This window comes from Corella eumyota, chromosome 1, assembly GCF_963082875.1.
Source record: "Corella eumyota chromosome 1, kaCorEumy4.1, whole genome shotgun sequence".
Lineage (NCBI taxonomy): Eukaryota > Metazoa > Chordata > Ascidiacea > Phlebobranchia > Corellidae > Corella > Corella eumyota.
Window position 1 is genome coordinate 20,853,037 of NC_137490.1, and position 21,020 is coordinate 20,874,056.

At 27.1% G+C, this 21,020-nt stretch overlaps 2 protein-coding genes across 2 annotated transcripts; one reads left to right on the top strand and one right to left on the bottom strand.

The window, feature by feature from the left end:
* Nucleotides 1-43: 43 nt before the first annotated feature.
* LOC145753515 (kelch-like protein 25) lies at nucleotides 44-4,009 on the bottom strand. The gene is made up of 12 exons (XM_082569922.1): nucleotides 3,878-4,009; nucleotides 3,665-3,779; nucleotides 2,770-2,923; nucleotides 2,470-2,675; nucleotides 2,218-2,370; nucleotides 2,056-2,131; nucleotides 1,872-1,957; nucleotides 1,362-1,557; nucleotides 1,012-1,143; nucleotides 715-873; nucleotides 428-572; nucleotides 44-339 (listed from the first exon to the last, which is right to left on the bottom strand). The coding sequence occupies exons 1-12, from the start codon at nucleotides 3,967-3,969 to the stop codon at nucleotides 231-233; spliced, it is 1,623 nt and encodes a 540-aa protein (XP_082426048.1). The 5' UTR covers nucleotides 3,970-4,009; the 3' UTR covers nucleotides 44-230.
* Nucleotides 4,010-5,453: 1,444 nt separating this feature from the next.
* On the top strand, nucleotides 5,454-12,476 carry LOC145757889 (sodium-dependent glucose transporter 1A-like). Its single transcript, XM_082572474.1, has 11 exons — nucleotides 5,454-5,554; nucleotides 5,909-6,089; nucleotides 6,267-6,383; nucleotides 7,043-7,150; nucleotides 7,607-7,755; nucleotides 8,237-8,330; nucleotides 8,644-8,828; nucleotides 9,471-9,608; nucleotides 10,084-10,177; nucleotides 10,559-10,692; nucleotides 11,449-12,476. The coding sequence occupies exons 1-11, from the start codon at nucleotides 5,495-5,497 to the stop codon at nucleotides 11,620-11,622; spliced, it is 1,434 nt and encodes a 477-aa protein (XP_082428600.1). The 5' UTR covers nucleotides 5,454-5,494; the 3' UTR covers nucleotides 11,623-12,476.
* Nucleotides 12,477-21,020: the final 8,544 nt, after the last annotated feature.

The following is a 21,020-nucleotide window of genomic DNA, read 5'->3' on the forward strand; positions in this document are numbered from 1 at the left end:
ATATAATATATAAGAAAAAGTATTATCAACACACAATATTTGTTTATACAACGGTAATTAATTTAACACAATAAATCTAAGATATGGTTCAACTTTGCCTACAAAGTTTGCTACAAAAAAAATTAACAGGTATTCCTTTAAACACTTTGTTACAGAATACAAAATATTTAAGTTACATGAGTTAATATTGCCAAATTATTTTGCTCAGTTAAAGTTCTGTAATTTTTTATTTAATAAGTGACCACTTTGTGGGAACTAAAATCATCATCAAGCTGTGTTACAATACACCATTTGTCATCTTCAATATTGTATTTGTGTATTGATTTTTGTTGCGGATAACTAAAATTATTTACATTATAATTAATTTTTAAATTTATATCGAAACAAACCAAGTTAAAACATCCAACTACAAGTCTTAAAATCTTACCCTCCTACAATATAGATATCATCTTGTACCAAACATCCTCCAAAACAACTTCTTTCTACCAACATATCACTAACATTGTTCCACACATTTGTGCTTACATCATACATTTCCACTGATTTTAAATCTCCATTACGACTCCCACCACCTGTTACAGTCAATATAATGCCTTTAGTTAGATTATATTACAAACTTTAAATATAAAACTAAAATCACCAAAACATATGCAAAATTGACAAAAAAGGGAAATTAATTTTTTTTTAGTGATTGTTTTAGTTAATCTTAGTTACCCATGACAAAAATAGATTGTTTAGTTGCTATAGCAACAAATGAATCACGAGCAACTTGCATAGGTGCAACTAAATCCCATTTGTTTTGGTTGGAAATATAACATTCAACTGAGTTTGTTTTTTTATAATTTGTTCCTCCACCAATCGAATAAAGATTACCTTAAAAAACAAAATCTATAAAATAAATATTCCAAGCTGCAGATATATTTTTTAGGCAATTTATAGGTTATTGTTGTATATAGTAAACATTATTTGTTTAGTATGTTTGCAAAACTTTTAAAATATAAAATACCTTACCGTTGCATTCAACTAGTTCATGATCATATCTAGGTTGCAGCATGTTAGCAAAAGTTGTCCATTTATTCATTTTTTCTGTGTAGTATTCACAAGTGCTTTGTGAAAATGTACCTCCAGTAACACAAATTAACCCTAACCCAAAACAATTAATAATATTTAAATTAAACGTAGTATAACACATATGACAATTGCACCAGATTGTAACTGTAACAAAATTAATAAAATAACAAGATGTTGCACAAGCCTAAATAAATTCATGCTTCAAACTTTTCAAATTTCAATGTTCTATTACAAAAAGTATAAGCAATAAAATTGTTATTATTAAATGTAATGCAAAATAGTTATTATACCATCCATTGAAATTGATCCAAAATAAGATCTTTCATTGTTCATTGATGCAACTTGCCCCCATGTTGGAGGATCTGCTTTCAAGTTCATTCTGTAAACTAAACTTGATTGTTGACCATATGATTTACCTCCACCAAACACATAAATTTTATCATTTAAAACCACACATCCATGGTTCTGGAACTTTTGTGGCAGGTTCTGTTTTTGTAAATAGTAACTTAGTTATTTAAGGTTAAATTAATAATATCATTTATGTTTATATAACAAATATTTCAAAAAAATTTTTTAAATAAAATCAACTTACAAACCTAAGTTAGCTTGTTAATTTTGCACAAAATATTGTAAATAAAAAAATAAAAACAAAATAGTAGTATTATTTTAATGCAGTTTAAAATAAAGTGTAGTTTTACCGATAATGCAATCTTTTTATAATTTAAATATATCTTGGTAATCTATATAACATTTTTGCTGCACATATTTTCCATGCACAAATCTTGTTTAAAAATACAAACCTCTTTTTTCTCAAATTTGTTTTCTTTAATGTTGTACTGCAGCATAGTTTTCCAAGTTGAATTTCCTCCAATAATCAAAAGTGAAGCTTTAAAGAATTAAGTGTTTTATTTAAACATAATTTAAAATTGTTGTGTTTAAATAATGTTAAAAAAAAATTGTTTAAAATAGAGTTTGTACAATAACCTTTCTTTACTGAAGTGTATGATCTTGCTGCTTCAAAAACAAGATTCAGATAGCGAACATTTGCGCAAATAAATTCCTAAAGTAAATAAAACTAATATTAATTTGAAAATAACATTTTAATTATGCTGTTGTTAACAAATAAAAAATAAGCTATAACTTTACCTCAAGACTAACAACATCGTTTAAAAATTTCAGTGGTAATTGAGAAAGTTTAAGTTCAACTTTGTCAAGAATTTCAATAAATCTTTCTTTCCTTTCATCGAGATTAAACTTTATCCATTTAGCAACAGCAACAAAAAGTAACTTTTTATCCACCTTAAAAATTAACAAATTGAATATTATATAACTTCAAGTTGTTAAACCATTTAAAAACAAAAAAAAATACTTTTAACTAAAACAAATAGTTTAACTTACAACTTTCATGTTGGAACAAAACTCATCTTCATTCAAACTTTTAAACTCATCATGACTCAAAATTGTTTTAATATTTTTCTTTGTGAACTGTCTGACAAGATTGGTAAGTTGATTAATGTGATAACTTACACTAAGAATACTGAGAGTAAAAATATTTTGGCAGCTAATAGCTTTGCTTAAATAGTCAGTACAATGAAGCTTCAAATCTATAAACCAAAAAAAGTATTTAAACTAGATTATAATGTTTAATCATATACTTTGTTATATAGGAAAAATTAAAAATAATTTAAATAAGGTTACCATTAGCTTGTAAATATTCAGCAGCTTCAAGCAAATCACAAACATTTTTGGTGTCAATGTCAATATCTCCACTGTAAAAATAATCCAAAATCAACTTCATTAAATCAGAATTTATTTCTTTAACATCAATTTTCCCACCATACTTTTCTTTCATCTAAAACAAGTTAATAAATCTTATTTTTACTACACGATCATTAAGTCAAAGACATTTACAATTTGCAGATATATTTAACTAGTAGAAAATGTTAGATTAAGTAATATTTAAAATAAATTTAAATTTTTTAAGACCACTTCATTTAAAAATCAAATTGGTATATTATGTTAATGCCAACTTTTTTAACCCACAAATGTCCCTAAAATCTATTACCTACTCTTTCCAAGCCTTATTAACATAACTATTTAAGATCATTTTGTGTGTTTTATTAAATAAACTACTTTTTTGGTATTTTACCGTTTTGTTTTAGAACTGTACTCCCCGTATGTTGTAGTCTAGTTGCAGTTGCGAATATATTTATTATAATGTAAGCATGATATTAAATCATTATAAGCATGTTTAAAATAAATAATAGACGTTAAAACATACTACTTGCGTTATCTGTAGATACGTAACTAACGAATAAAACTGCTGACAATTCATTTTTGCGATTACTTAATCGTCTTTATTAATACGATAGCAATTCTTGTTTTAGTATTGCTTCGTTCTGTGCTTTTTTTAAACTTTTTGAAGTTTTTTACATTTTCGTATATTCTTATTACACCGAATCCTTAAAATATTATTAAATTGGCGCCATTTTTTGTGCAGTCCCCAAAGTTTCACTGCACAGGTGCCCCGCAAAATTGAACCTTTTGCGCACTATTTTACGCTTAAAGGAAAAAGTTAAATTAATCAACTGACCTCGGATTGAAAAGCTTTCTGAAAGAAAACACTGAAGCAAGACAACACCAACAAATTGGCCGAAAAAACTTGATTTTCTGTTTGAATCTTGACATCATTGTATGATTCCCTATTCCTTTAAAATAATAATTTCAATAATTAAGTAAGATGGCCACATTGGACAATGACAATAAACTAAAAATAATATAAAACAAATTTGAAAATAAGACTTACTGATTAACAAAATGTTGTAGATGTGGAACATTATTTTTCCTGCTATATTTTATTACTCCAAGTTCTGAAGTTCCAAAGATAGAAAACACCATCTTTAAATTACTTAAAAAACAAAGTAACAACAAACTGTTTTTGCAAAGTAACCCCGAACTGCAAAAGTTTAATATTTTGACTGCCTGTCAGAGGTCAAAAATGTTATCATACGATTGGGGATTACCCGTTCCTACTAAGGAACGCTGCCATTTTACCAACAACATTTTACCTAATAAACATTTTATCTTTAATCAAAACAAAAATATACCTAAAAACATTATTTCACCAAAAATAAGTGATTTTGTATAAACCCCATAACATTATTCTTAACCATTTTCAGTTTAGAATTTTTCTGTTTTTGAGAAAATGTCCATTCGATCAATGGATTTCGGTAATGTAGGTGAATTTTTATTTGACGTATTATTATAACACCTGCTGATTTAAACCTAAATTCGTAAGTACTTTCATACTTGTAAAACTTTTTGTCTATGTTTTATAAGGTGCTACATTCAAGAAAATGTTAGTAGCTTAATTTTAACGTACCAAAACAGGCACAAGTCTATATATTAATGCCAACGAAATATGCAAATATTAACTATAAAAATACGTACCTATTTTAAACAGCCAGTTATGGACAATTTTATTTATTATGGCAAATATATTCGGTTTTTAAAATTGATAGTTTTCTCTACTCCGAAAAAGAGGTTAGTAAAGTGTACCACAAACGATAACAGCTAGTCTACTACCTTAATAAAAACGTTGGCTACTCTAGCTTATAAAATTTGCAACAAACCGATTTGTTAGTTGAATGTTTATTTTTGAACATATATTTAAAAATTGATCTTATAAATATTTTGTTCCAGTAAATTATTTCGTTTTAAAAAATCATTACTCAGCGCAATTTGTTAAATAATCGCATCATCTTTATATTAAAGTATAAACTTGTGTTTAAGTAAGTATTTTATGAAATTTAAAACAAAAATGCCGAAACAGGCTCACACTTTGGCTTAAAAAAATAAATCGAGGTGTAAAAAAGAGCGATCAACCGTAGTATACGTCGTAACAATTCTGACGTCATCTATTACTACGAACTAAATTTACGCAACGTATGTTAACACAAGGCAGTTAGGAAATATCAGCGTTCCCTTCACCTGTTTGGAAAAGTGCTGAATAGTTAGTTTTAAAAAAACCATCGTTAGGCTTATTTTATTTATTAAGTTTTAGACAAAATGCACGTAAATATTCTACATCAAATGTGTTTTTGTATAGTTTAGCTAAATTTGAAATAAACCGTATAGCAGTAGCATATATGCTAAATATAGTTGAATTATACGCTGTATACAATCTATAATTTTGCCAAAAGTTTTAAAATAAATTAGCTGTTATTTAGCTTTTTTTATTATTTAGGGCTCTATACTTTACATTATTAATTGTCAATCTGTCAATGTCAACAGTTAATAAATAAAACATTAATTTAGTTATAATCTGATCCCTTCGGTCAATTAAGTATTAAATGCTTAACAATTTAAAATTTCTTATTTTTAGTGAATTACTATTTGATATATTAAAGTTCTGCATTTAAACATGTGGTCAGGATGGGCATATTTACTTCTGTTTGCTATATATATGGCAAGAATTGGCCAGGTAAGGTTTTATAATTTTTTTTTGTATATATCTTTATCCTCGATGTGGGAAAGTCGAATCCGCGACTTAAACATAGAGTAATATCAGTTACTCTGACCCAGTCTCGAGTTGCCTGTGGCAATTTGGGATATTACAGATTATAATTGCCCGATAAATCTACTGCTGATTAAGTGCTGGCTCAGCAGAAGTTCATACCGTTTATAGCGCCTTACTCAAGGGCGCTACAGCATGAGATCAGTGGGGATTAAACCCACGACCTCATATATGGTGTAGCAAGTGTTCTTATCACTACGCCACGCTGCCGGCTTATAGCAGAGTATTGTATGATAATACTTATTTGGTTAATATTTTTAGGGTTATGTTTTGTCCATTTTCGGGCCAACATTACTCTATCTTTCAAACCAAGTAAATGTTGATGTAGAGGGCTTTTCATTGGTGTTTAGTTCGCTTTATATTGGTTTTCTTGTTGGTGGCTTAATAGTTGGCTTCGTTGAGCATCATACCAGAGATAAAATCAATTCTATTTACCTAACAGGTTATTAAAATAATTTAAAACAATTCATAAATTATGTTATATATATTATGTCGCCAAAAGCTACTACTATTGTGATGCTGCTTATTTAAAAAAAAAGCTTCTAAAATTTAAGAAATTTACAATAAAAATAAATTTAAATAACTTATCTTTGGATTTTCACAAATTTTTTTTTTTTAGCAATGGTGATGAGTATTGAAGCACTGAGTGCATTTGTAGTACCATGGATTTATTCTTACTGGGTCATGTTTTTTATCATTCTACTTGGAGGCTTAACATTCGGATATCTTGATGCTGGTATTTAAAAAGAAGTCTATAAGCTTGTTAATAAGACAAAAAATAATAGGCCTATAGAAAAGTGAAATTTATAAAAATAAATTGAATGTTTAGATTGCGTTGTCGTAGAATTGGGATGTATTTTTTATTTTATAAAAATTTCGATTTTTTTATTGAAATTAATATTTAATGCGCTGGGATGTTGCTTAAATCACTTCCTTCCTTATTGCAGTGTGTATTGTTGCTTCTGCAAACTATTCTGTTATTCTTAAATTCTATAATTTATTTGACTTATAAATTTAAACCAAGAAGTTAGCAATTTTTAAAATCAAATAACATTTTTTGGGGGAGTTTTGACATTAGTTAAGCATTTTTAGTATTCACAATTAATATAGTTTATTATTATTTTCTAATATTTGCCGTGTTGTCATTTTTTTGTTGTAAATTAGGTAAAAAAATTAAAGATTAACTATGTTGTGTTTGTCAGAATTTTACCTTTAAGATATTTTAACACCTACAAGTTTTATAAGTCAATTGAAAATTTAAGATCCTGTTATAAAAACATTGTGTGCACTTATCCATTATTTACCCAGGAACCCTATATATATATTTTTTACTTAACATAATTCGAAGTATTTATACACTTTGTATTTTAAGATTTAACTTAAACTTATATTTAGGCATGCAAGCTTTGATATTAAGAGTATGGGGAAATGCAGAAGCAAGACCTTTGATTTACCTTTATCATTTTGCAACGGGTTTAGGTGGTTTTATTGCCCCATTAATTGGTAAACATTTAAATTTTTATGTGGTCTTATACAATGGGACAGTTAGAATTCATTATTTGTAATTAATTATGTTTTTTAAAAAGATTATTTATGTTTATATTTTTGAACTGAAAACTGGCTGCGAGGTGTAGTGGTCAGAACACTTGGCTTCATTGCATGATGTCTTGGGTTTGATCCCCACTACTCTCATGCCAAGGCGCCCTTGAATAAGGTTTTGAAAACTGTATGAAATCCTGCTGAGCCAATACTTAATTAGCAGCTAAATTACCTGGCAAATATTATCTATAACATCTCATACTGACAAAGGCAACTTAAGACTGGGTCAGCATTACAAATATTATTCTATGTTTAGGTTGAAAGTAATCTTTCCACATCGAGGATAAATAACTATAAAAAAAAATGTTTATATTTTATAATTTTATATTTGGTAACTTGTAGTTTTTTGTTTTTTTTAAGCAAAGCCATTTTTGACAACTGTTTATAAAGAAGATGCCCTTGACAAAAATCCAAACTGTCCTGGCGCTGTTAATACAACAGCAGTTCTTAAAAATATGACTACAACAGCCCCTGACAATGTTACAACAGCAATAGTAAATGAATTCGATGTAAGATTTCTTAATATTTAAACGCTTTAAAACAATCTCTTTAAAGAGAGTTCATAATATGACAAAACTACAAAATATTCTAATTATATGGCAAAGATAAATAAGTCATTTGAAATTTGCGTAAAATGTTATTTTAAATTTTGTAATACTTAAAATGTTATGGTATATTAGTGATGATTTATGGCACTTAAACCCGGCTTTTTATGCTTGACTTGGCATGAATGAAATTTTTCTAAAACTTTTTTTTTAATACGTGTCATTATTTTAAATCTATATTTTGTCTGTTTCAAATTTTAAATTTCTACCTACTAATTTTTATTTTTAGAATTATTTTTAAACTATTTAGTTAATTTCAAAAATGGGCCTATAAAATGTTTAAAATATTAACAGTAATTCTGTAGGTCCTTGTTTAATATTATCGCTTTAAAATGTATATGTAAAATATTAGTTAAACGAAGTTAACAAAAATTATGTTTTTTAGTTTAATCCTGTTGCTTGGACATACATTATGGTTGGTTTATTTTTATTCATCATCTCGATTCTGGTGTTCGTACTCGCTTGCTTTAAAATTGACGGTAAATTTGACATCATGAACATAAAGAAACATTAATAATATATTTGATTAAAAATTCAAAGAAACATTAATAATATATTTGATTAAAAAAATAGCACTTTAGCTAAAGATGCTACATCATAAAAGCAGTAGGGATCAAACCCAGAACCTCATGTAATTAAGCCAACTGTTATAAAAAAACGATAATTAGTTTTTATGTAAAGCCAAAAACAGTTATATATTTATAGTCTTCCTCAAATAAATTATAGTAACAATTATAAAATTAAAATGTTATCCATAAATAAAAATCTAATTTAAATGTTAACAAATTTTAGTGAAAGTTGGAAAAAGTTTCTCGAAACAAGGAGTTGAGGTAGAAACGAGACCAGAGGAGCCTTTGTGCGATGTGATCATGATTTTTATACCCAGCTGTTTATACTTTTTCTGTAGCATCGCCGGTGAAATTCTTTTCGCAAATTTTATTTTTTCGGTATCTGTATGCTCTGATCTTGCATTCTCGGTGAGTAGACTTGTCATTTTTATGATTTTTTTGTGTATATCTTTAATCTCGATGTGGGAAGGTCGAATCTGCGTCCTAAACATAGAATAACATCAGTTACCCTGACCCAGTCTCGAGTTACCGGTGGCAGTTTGGGATATTACAGATTATAATTGCCCGGTAAGTATTCTGTTGATTAAGTGCTGGCTCAGCAGGAGTTCAAACCATTTATAGTGCCTTACTCGGGGGGGAGGGGGGTACATATTTTTTTTTACTACTACACCACGCTGCCGACCGATTTTATTTTTAATGCACAAAAATTGCGATCAAATATTTTTATGTATATAATTTTTCAATTACTTAACAAATTTGTTTTATTTAACATTAAAAAAAAAAAAAAATTTAAAATTTGTTGTATACATTATTATTATAATGAAAAAAAGTTTTTATTATTATGTGTATACTTTTAATGCATAAAATTTTGATTACAAATTTTTCTATATATATAATTTATAAATTATTTTACAATTTTTAAGTTTAATTATTTCCCAATATATAATCAACTTCGTTTAATTAAAAATCTAAAAAAATAGTATTTCTTTTTAAGACATTATTTAAAAAAAAACAATTTAACGAAAATATATATTTCAATATTTTTGTTAGGTATCTGACGCAACTATTATTAACTCATTATTCTGGGGTGGTAGTTTTGTAAGTCGTGGCTCTGGTATATTTACGGCCTCCCGGATTAAACCACATATTATTGCACTACTAAGTATAGGTGGAACTATACTAATGTTGGTATGTAGCTCAATTTTTTTTAAGGGTACCAATAAAAATAGAAATTCTGTGAACTCTTTTATTTTGGTTTATAAAATGAACTTTAAAAAACTTACTATTTTTTATTATTTATATTTTTTTTTTGTAAAACTGGTTTAATATATATTAAAAAGCATATATCAATATTCATGAAGGTAATATTATTGTACCCAGATGTTGGTATACATTGTTAATGATCATTACATTTATACACCATGTTAATAGACGATTAGTTCCTGCTTAACTTAATTAAGCACAATTGTTTCCTTTTTACATTTAAACCTAATTAATAACCCTGGGTAACATCATTACTGTAGCTAATTGATATCTAATAAAAAAATAATTTTATTGTAGTATATAAATAAATAAAAACTCTAAAAAAATTTTTTTAAGAGTATATTTTTATTAGTCATAATTTTTTAACTTGTTTTATTTTTTTTTGTGTTATTTTTTATAGGTTGTTTTTGTTTTCTTTGCTGGAATGACAAAGTGGGTGGCATTTATTGTTGCTGCATGTTATGGGTTATCTGTTGGCCCCCTTTATCCATCAGGTTATTATTACATAGAAATTTTATTTAAATTTTAGCAACCCAATTTTTGATTTTAAATATATATGTTAAAATTTTTTTAAGTTTATTCACAAATATTAATTAAAATGTTTTAAAAGCATTTTTTTGGTCTGGTAAGAGTTATTCAAAATTTTGTAATATGTTCTATTTCTAAAAACTTATACGTAAATTTGGGGTTTGGTTTGTATTATAATTTGGTATTTAGGGATAATGGAAAATACAACTTTTCTTTACACAAAGTTTTTGAAGCAACACCTAGGCTTCTTAAACACCTTGAAAAATATTTTTTTAAATTAAAAATTATTTTTTTAACTTAATTTTTTCAACTTTAGTGTCAAAAATTGTTTTACCTAATTTATTCAGGAGTTACTTGGATATCTAAGGTTACAAATGTGACAGGAAGATATATGACCTTATTTGTAATAGGAGGGATGACAGGGTGCATTGTTATGCTGCCTATTGCTGGGCTGCTATTTCAAATAAACCCCTACAATGTGGTATGTAAATATTAATAAATAAAACAATATATTATGCACCTTTTTGATGTGTTAAATATATGCCTTAATATAAATGAATAAGGTAATTGTTATAACAAAACAAACTAAAACAATATAAAGTAAATAAGATATTGAACTGTTAGTGCATGCTGTCCAATAATTAAGTAACAGTTAATCTTTGTAAATATGAAACATAGAATAAGATTATAGATTTCTATAATATAAGCATGTACATATAATACTACATAGAGATTGTGATTTTTATGTTTGAGATTTTAGAAATTCGATTTTTATCTAATTTTAAATTAGGGTCAAGTTTTTATTACCAAAATAAATGCATACATGTTATTTGGTGGTATTTGTTATTACATAATATTGTTTGCTTGTGTTTAAAGTTTGTGCAAATATTATTCTATTTATTCATTTCATTGCGCGATTTGGGTTATAGAGTAAACCGTATTGTGCTGACTGTATTGTTTTATATTTCCTGTTATAGCAATTGTAATATGATATGGTAGCTGGAATCTTTTTATTAACTATGTGATATTTCACATCTGTTTATAAGGACTTTGAATTATCTATTTTAACCCCCTTCATTTTATTTGAAAAATTTTTCTATAACATTTAGTAAAATTCTACACAGTTTTTATTACAGCTGATTTTTTTTTATTTAATTTTGATTTTTAAAAAATGTTTATTAGGAAAAAATGTAACTATGAAATTGTGTTTAAAAAACATTGTTTTTTTTTATTTTAGATTTACCTTTCTCTAGTACTTAACTGCATCAATGCTGTTGTGTTTTCTCTTGCTTTATTTGCTGCGAAGATCCACAAACGTAAGAAAGCAGACCTGCAAGTTACTGAAAATAAATCTGAAGAACTACAAACTCTGAAAACTCAAGAAATGGCTGAAGAAGCTCCGCGTATTTAAAGCATTTGTCGACATTTTGCAGTACTTAGCTCACAATTCTGTAGCTTCACAATTGACTGTAGTGCCTTAAAATGCCACTAAGTTACTTATAATGTAAAGTTATTGAAATTTATTATGTTTTTTAAATAGACAATCTGCTAATATATAAACCTCTAAAATAGTTTAAATTTTATTTGTGTTTATTGTTAAGTATTGCTCTTAGTTTAAATAACTACCTTGGTTATAACTATTAGGTGAAGTGCTTTTTGACTTAATTATGTTATTGTGTATATTATATTGCTTATATGCATCACCCACAAAACGATTTTTTCTTCAAATTTAGGTTTCATGCATTATATATATCCACTGTAACACCAGTAAATTATATAAATAATTTTAAAAACATGCAGTTTGTTAAAAATGCGCTTTTATTTGTAAGTACATTTTACCTGGCTTCTATTTATTAGCAATATTTTTTAATTTTTTACCCGAATTGTATATCTATTTAAATTTAAGTTTACGTTGAATAATTTAAATAATTAAATTTTATATCTATTTATTCAATTTAATGTTGTATTCGCCGCAAAAATGTATAGCAAAAAGTGCTTTGTCTTGCTAGATTGTTTACTTTTAAGAAGAATTGTAAACTTAAAATTGTTTTAGATGAGTTATAAAGCGGTACAGTACTGCGTAGGTTATAATTTTGTCAACACATATACTCATTATAAATTGGAATTAATATTTCATACAATATATTATATTTCGGTGCTGCATTGTGCTTTATTGTTTGTTTTCTGTTTTTGTTACTAAGTTATATACAAATGTTACTTTTCGTATTATAGCATATTATTTATATAGATGTAGCAAATAAAGTTTCATAGACAGAAAAGTTGCATTCTATTTATAGGGTAGTACATAGGTATTTAGATGATACCTGTTAATCAACTTTAACAGCAGCGTGGTGTTGTGGTTAGAACACCTAGCTTTCAGCGGCGTAATTATTAGGCAATTTATAAAGGCAACTTGAGACTGGGTTCGGGTAGCTAACGTTATGCTATAATTAGGTCATAAAATCCACATTATTACTTTAAAGATAAATAAATTAAAATGCAGAAAAAAAATTGTTGAAATAAAAGTTGTGACACTTACTTATAGGAGAGTGCTTGTGCGGAGTGTTTTGATTTTTTTAATTATTATTTTAAAAAAATGTTTATTGACGTCACTTATGGTGACGTCATCGAAATGTTATGTTGGTACGTTGATAGGATAAGGTTAACATACAACCATCTGTGGTACATCAAATGTAGAAAACTATACGCAGCATATACTGATAAATGATAATAATTTTTAGGCGAAAATGACGTCATAACCCCTGTGTGCCACATTTCTAATGCCTATTCCTTAAAATAAATTTAATTTGCAATCGAATGATGCTATCTAGAAGTTGGCACAAAGGGGATGAAGGGGTCAACGAGAGCATTATATGACAAAATTATGCATTTCGATTATCAGATTTTGGGCGGAAATGACGTCATAACCCTTGTGTGCCACATCTTTATTGTCACGTTTCCTGAGTTATTGATAATAGTGCCTACCTTTGAGTTATTGATAAAAGTGCCCGCCTACTGAAATATTGGTCAAAGTGCCTAACTCTAAAAAATAGGTAAAAGTGCCTACCTTCTGAGGTATTGATAAAAGTGCCCACCCTCTGATATATTGGTAAAAGTGCCTACCGCTAAGTTATTGGAAAAAGTCTTCCTACTTAAAAAAGTGCCTACCTCTAAGTTATAGGTAAGAGTGCCTACCTCAGAGTCATAGATACAAGTGCCTACTTTAACTAAAAGTGCCTATTTTAAAGTTTTAGATAAAGGTGCCTACTTTTGAGTTATTGGTAAAAGCGCCTACTTTGAAGTATTAGATACAAGTGCCTACTTCAAGGTTAAAGTGCCTGCCTCTAAGTTATATTTACAAGTGTCTCTTTTAAAGCTCAAGGTAAAAGTGCTCACTTCAAAGTTATATTAAAAGTGCCTTCCCTAAAGTTATAGGTATATATGACCTGCCTATGATTTATAGCTAAAAGCCCCTACTCCAAAATTATAGACACGAGTGCACATCTCTAAGGTCTGGTTATATACGGCCTACCTCAGAGTTATAGTTAAAATTGCCTTCCTTAAAGTTACAGGTAAAGGTGCCTAAATTTAGGGATAGGCACAAATGCCCACTCCGAAATTTATAAGTAAAATGGCCTACTTCAAATTATTAAGTAAAAGAGCCTAGGTAGGCACTTTAATCAAAGTTATAAAGACAAGTGCCTACCCTAAGTTATAAGTAAAAGTGCTCACCACAAATTAATAAGTAAAAGAGCCTGCGTCAAAGTTATAAAGACAAGTGCCTACCCCAAAGTTATAAGTGAAAGTGCTTACCCCAAATTAATAAAAATACCTGCGTAAAAGTTATAGATAAGTGCTTACCTTATAGTTATAAGTGCCTACTTCAAAGTTATAGGTAAAGGTGCCAAATCTAGGTATAGGGACAAGTGCCTACCCCAAAATTTAAGTAAAAGTGCTGACGTGAAATGAATTAGTAAAATAGCCTATGTCAAAGTTACAAATCAAGTGCCTACCCTTAATTCTAAGTAAAAGTGCCTATCCTTAAAGATATTTGCAAGGCGCCTTGCTTAAGATTAACAGTTTCCAAGTTTCTGCCTACCTTAGAGCCCAGCTAAAAAATTAAATTACTGCACCTAAACAAGCATAACAAAAAATCAAAACAAAACTGAAACAACAAGAAAACACAAAACAAAAAATAAAGAATGAAAAAAAAATAAAAGTATCGATTTTCGTAGTTAATTAGCAGTAAATATCGTAGGTTTGGTGAATAACGACGATATTTCAATTTACCCATACTTCAAGGGTGGGTTCATTAAAGACATCTGAGGTGATGCTTGTCTGATCCAATTTTTCCAAATGTTTCTTTTGCTTCTTATCCAATTTTCCAAATATTTTTGCTTCAAGTTAACCAAAAATTGCCAAAATTTTTTAGTTTGGTTTTCCTTTATCTTGGAAAGTTTTTTCTTCCGTAACTTTACGGCTAAATAAACAAATATTTATTATGTTATTAAAAAGATTTAAATTTAAAACATAACTAACTTTTATATGGAAAAAGTGACTTACTTTTGGTGCACACAATGAAAGCATTATTCAACACTTTTTTATCGGGTTTAGGTTATCTTGTTAAAGGTTGGAAGGTTCCTAATAAAAGAGTAACGCAAGTTTTCAAACAGTTTATCAATATTTTTAATTGGTATATTATTCTTATAAGTCAAAAACTGAGCCAAAAGACTTACATGAGTGTATGCACATTTCTTGATCTTTATTTATTTGAATAACATAATTTAATCAACAACTGATTTCACCTTTCTGACAGGTTGAAAGGTCACAACTAGATAAACAAGCGAAAATAAAAATTTTAAATTTTTATCCAGTAAACTACTATTAGACATGTACATTTATTCAATACAGAGACAAAAATATTATGTTAAGTTATTTTTAAAATTAAAAAAAATATTTAAATAGAAATATTATCTTACTTTTCGTTATATCTTTCTTATCATTTGTTTAGATTACAATTTCTATGTAAAATATCAATTTCGTTGAACTTAAATAAAAATATGTTTGGTAAATTTATAAAAAAGAGCTTTTTTTAAGAAGTTATAAGTTTATACAAAGGCTTACCTAAAAATAAAATAAACAACAAAAGCGCCTACCCATACTTAAATTGTTCGAAGATGCTAACATTAAAATATTATAACAAGTGGCTACCCATATTTTAATTACTATAAAAGAGTTTAACACAAAAGTGCCTACCAACCTTTATTTAAACAAAGAAATTTTTATCTAGAACTAATGGGATCACAGAAATAAACTTACCCAAAGAAAGTTTTCGAGTTGAAATTTGTTGTTTAATCTTACTTAAATTTGGACCCAAGAGGCTAGGTTCAATAACAAAAATTCACTTTCTCAGAAGACTTCTAATACAGTAACTAAAATAATATAAGAATTGATTAAATATTTTATATAGTATTCTAAATAGTTATATTATTTCTATTTTACCAAAAATGAGTAAAAGTACATACATAAGTGCACTCACATTTCTTGATACTTATTTTTCGATAAAAATGTTTCATTGATAACTGACTTCATCCTCTTGGGAGGTTGAAAGGTCGCAACTAAGAAAACAAGCAAAAAATAGTAATTCAGGTTAATATAAAAATTTTAGTTTGATATTTTAAACTAGTAAAATACTTCAACCTGATTTGGTATAGTGGGTTATGAAACAAACTTTTATAACTTATCAATAATAAATAATCTAGCAAATTTTAATTAACAAACTATCAGTTAAATAATACAGGGACAAATTAATATAATAAGTAATTTTGTTACCATACTTTTTTGTATATCTTTGATAGCGTGACATTTTTTTTTTCTCTTTATTTAAGCCAATAGTTTAATCTTACTTAAACTTAAACACAAGATGCTAGGTTCAATAACAATGTCAGTCTCGGAGACTATAAATAAAAGTTTAAAATGTAATTACAATGCTATAAATTTAAAGACTCAAAATAAAAATGTACTTACTGTGGTGCACACACAAAGAAGGTTGCAACGGTCTCAAGACAGTCCCAAGAATTGTTAGAAGGCCAATCCAAATGTAAAATTAGACTAGTGGCTACCCAGTATTGAAATATATAGGTTGGTAAATGGAGATAATATTTCAGTTTCACTTATACCTTAAGTGTAGGTTGAATGAAGACTTCTGAGATAATGCAAAACTGATCCAATTTCGACAACTGTTTCTTTAATTTATTAATATCCAAAGGCCGATAAAGTTTTTGTTTGGTTACTCCTCGTCTTTGAAAGTTTTTCTTCTTTAAACTTTACAAACTAAAAAAATAAAAGTTTAGTATGTTATTATAAAAATTTAAATTTAAAACTTAACTAGCTTTTATATTAAAAAAAAAAAAAAAAAAAAAAATTGAAAAAGGGTTTAATTACAGTTTTCAGCACTTGGGCAAAAGGTCTAGCGACTATAAATAAAAGTTAAAAAAGTATATAATTTGAATGCTTTAAATTTAAAGTCACAAAACATTGAAGTACTTACTTTTGGTGCACACACAAGAAAAACTTTATTCATTTTTTTTCTTATTGGTTTAGGTTATCTTTTAAGAAAGTTCCTTCACTTTTTTAAAGCTTGGAAGATTTCTAATATAGTAACGTATGTAAATAGTTAAATTAAATATTTTGAATTCGTGTATTAATTTTATATTATAGTAACTGGGTGAAAGTACTTACATAGGTGCTCACAAATTTCCTAATGGTTTTTTTTTATTGGAATATCTTACGGACAACTAACTTCAACTTCTTGGAAGTTAAAAAAGTCAAAACTGTATAAACAAGAAAAACTAAAAATTTGAAATTAAAATTTTTGTCTAGTGAGCTAGTATTAGACTTAAGTAAGTTTATTTAATACATGGACAAAAATATTATATTACGTAATATTTAAAAGTAACACAAAAGATTTAAATATAAAATATTACCATATTTTTATGTAGGTCTTTGGTAATGTTTATCTAGATTACATTTTCTGAGTAAAATACCAATAAAGTAGTGCTGAAATAAAAAAAACCTTTGTTAAATTAAAAGTTTTTTTCTAAAGATGTGCTTCTTTAAAAATATTAGTTAAGTGCTTACTAAGAGTTACGTTAAACTAAAAAGTGTCTATCCACATTTAAATTTTTATAAACAGGTTTTTTATACAAAAGTGAGCTAGTTGTTAAAACGTACTTAAACTTGGATACAAGAGGTCGTGTTCAATAACAATGTCTTCAAGGACTAATGGCAAAAGATCTTAAATCTATAAATAAAAGTTTTAAAATGTAATAAGAATGCTTAAGATTTAAAAACTAAGTTTAATGTAATAAAAAAAATACCTGCTTTTGATGCACACACAGAAAAAATTTATTTAATTCTTTTTTCGTTGGGTTCAGATTATTTTTAGGTATGTTACTTTACTGCTGAAGGGTTAGAAGATTTCTAATAAGAGTAACCCAAGTAATTAAATAGTGCATTGAATATTTTATATAGTATTCTAAATTGTTCTACAGTTTTTATATTACAAAAACTGAGTCGAACTACTTACGTAAGTGCCCACAGATATCTTGATCCTTGTTTATTCGATTAAATATTTAATCAACAACTCACTTCACCTTTTTGACACAATAAAAGGTCACAACTAAATAAATACGCAAAAATTTTAGTTTAAATAAATATTGTATGGATTAATAAAGATACAAAAATATTACGATAGTATTTAAATAAAAATATTACCATATATTTATGTATGTCTTTGGTAATGTTTATCTAGATAACATTTTCTGAGTAAACTACCAAGTTTGTTGTGCTAAAATAAAAATATGTTTGTTTAATTTAAAAAAATGATTTTCTAAATTTATTGGTTTGTAAAATTGCTTACCAAGTGCTACGTTCAACTATAAAACATGACAACCCATATTTAAATTAATCTGAGAAGTTTTTTACACAAAGGTACCTAGCAACCATTCATTAAACAGAGAAATGTTTATCAAGAGCTAATTTAGCTACAGAAAGAAGCTTACCTTGTAAAAAGTTTTGGAGTTGGTTTTAATCAGGTCAGTTGTTGAATTTTGCTTAAACTTGAACACATAACACTAGGTTCCATAAAAAATGTCTTAAGGTCTCAAGAGCAAAGGTCTTAAAATAGTTCCAGAATTGAAGGGTCTCAAGACTATAAATAAAAGATCTTAAAATGTAATTGAAATGCTTTAAATTTAACGACGAGAAATAATAACCTTTTTTACTTTAGGTGCACACACAAAGAAAACATAATTTTTTTTTATAAGGTCGAGGTTATCTTTTAGGTAAGTTACTTCACTTTCTTAAAAAGCTGAGTAAACAAGCAAAAATATTAATTTAGATATTTAATAAAATTTTTGTTATATATATTTCAAACTACTTTAATACGGTTCTAACACAAAAATATTATAAAAAGTGTTAGAAGTAATTATATTACAGAAATAAGCTTACCTAAAGTTAAGTTTTAAAGTTGGTTTTGTTCAACCCAGTTGTTTACTCTTACTTAAACCTGAACACAAGATGCCTGGTTAATAACAATGTCTCAAAGGATTAGGTACAACAGTCACGAAAAAAATTGGTAAATAAGTCAATACAGATAGGCTTGGTAAAGTCTGAGCCGATAGGTCAGCTGCATTAATAGAAGTTTAACATGTTAAATATGAAGATTACCATTTAAAGAAATATGTATATAACTTTTTAACTCACTTCTAGTGCCCACACAGAGAAAACGATATCTAATGCTTTTTTATTAGGTATTTTTTAATGACAACTGATTTCACCTTCTTATAAGGTTCAAAGGTTACAACTGTAGAAACAACCAAAAATAAAAATTAGTTATTAATATTTTTTTTCTTACACGTAAGTGGCTTCTAAGACTTCATTTCCACAATAATAAATTTATTTATAGTTAATTTAGTCAAGAAATAAGCTTACCTTATTTGTTCGATCCTTGCTAGGCTTTAAAAAGGGAGGCTTGGTTCAATAACTATGTTATAATCGTCTTTAAAGGCTTTGTGATAATGAAAGTAAAAAGGTCTATAGACTGTAAAAAAATGATAAAATTTAGTTAGTATCATGGGGTACTATAAAAAAACTTTCATAACCCTTTATTAATAAATAATTTTGTAAAATTTACAAGGGTAATATAAAATGTGCCTACCACGACTTTATTCAAAAAAATATATTTATATCTTAACTCAATTTGGTTACAGAAATAAACTCACCAGAAGTAAAGTTTTTGGGTTAATTTTAACTAAGCCGGTTGTTCAAGTTTCCTAAAACTTGTACACAAGGTGGTGGGTTTAATAACTGTCTTCTTGGTCTTAGGTGCAAAGGCAGCGAGAATGTCCAAGAACACAAAACATTTTTCTCTATTCATCAAAGAGGTTGCTGAGTCAATTAAAAAAAAATAAAAATAAGCATAAATAAAAGCACCTAAAAATGTATATAAAAAGTTTTTACTTGAGTGCACACAAAGAGAAACTTTCTTGGGTTGCAGAAATCTTGATTGTTCTTATTTTACGTTCAGTGATTCTGAACAAATTTGCCGAACTAAGAAATTAGATAGATGATTAAATACTAAATCTTTTGTTCATTATTTTTAATATGTATATTACTTTAAAAATAAAAATCATTTACTTTAAAAACTATACTTATAAGTTTAAATTAGAAAAGAAACACTTACTCAAAAAAATTTCACATTTGAAAATAAAACGAGTTTTTAATTATATAATTATATTATGCTTACCATACTCATAGTGATATTTTATTCTGATTCAAGAATTTTTTTGAAACGAATTGAACTAGTTTCTTTAAATCTTCTTTTTTAGTATAATTGTTGCTAGCAAAAAAATCTTACCGAACATTTTACCAGCAATGTAATTTAACCTCATATGTAAGTTTTATATATAAACTTAAATAATAACAACAGCTTGTTAAAATAAACAGATATTTTGTACTTCACAGTCCTTAATATTAATTAGGACCATAAAGTACAAAAGATTTAAGAACTGTAAAAATAAAGTGATTCAAATAAACAATTGTTCATTAAACGAAACAAATTTTAATTAATAAATATTGTACAAAACAAAATTTATATATTAAAAAAAATGGATAACAATATAAGATTTTCATGTTTGTATGGATCATGCATATAATAACAATATTTAGAAAATAAATAGACATCTTATGCCTGATGGCATGCACATTAACTTACTTCTTTTTCAGTCAAGTACCATAACCATAATAGCAATATTTACAATCTTTATACCATGCACACATGCCAGAATGTTACCAAGCAAAAATGTGTAAGCTATTCTGTGACACGCCTGTAGCATAATTCTGCGTACGATTTCTAAAAATAGACCCTGTGAAACGACTTAGATTGTTTAAAAACTTTTGGCACAGAGTCATTTTAATCAATCCTGGGATTGTTTATGGTAGGATATTAAGAAAGACTTGGTAGTGTATATAGCTATGTAAAATTTGGTTTTGCAGTTAAAAATTAACCTTTAGCAAATTTGAAATTTTTGTTTAAAAAAAAATTTTTTTTAAATCTTTTTTTTTTGAAAAAGAATTTTTTTTGCCTACAACATTTTACATATTTTAATAGTTTTAGTATAATTTTGACCATAAAGATGTTAAGGAATTTCAAAACAATAACATCAAAATATAAGCTTAAATAATTTCATTTTTTGCATGTTTAATTTTTTTTTTCGGTTTCTAAAAAAAATAAAGAAAAAAGACATT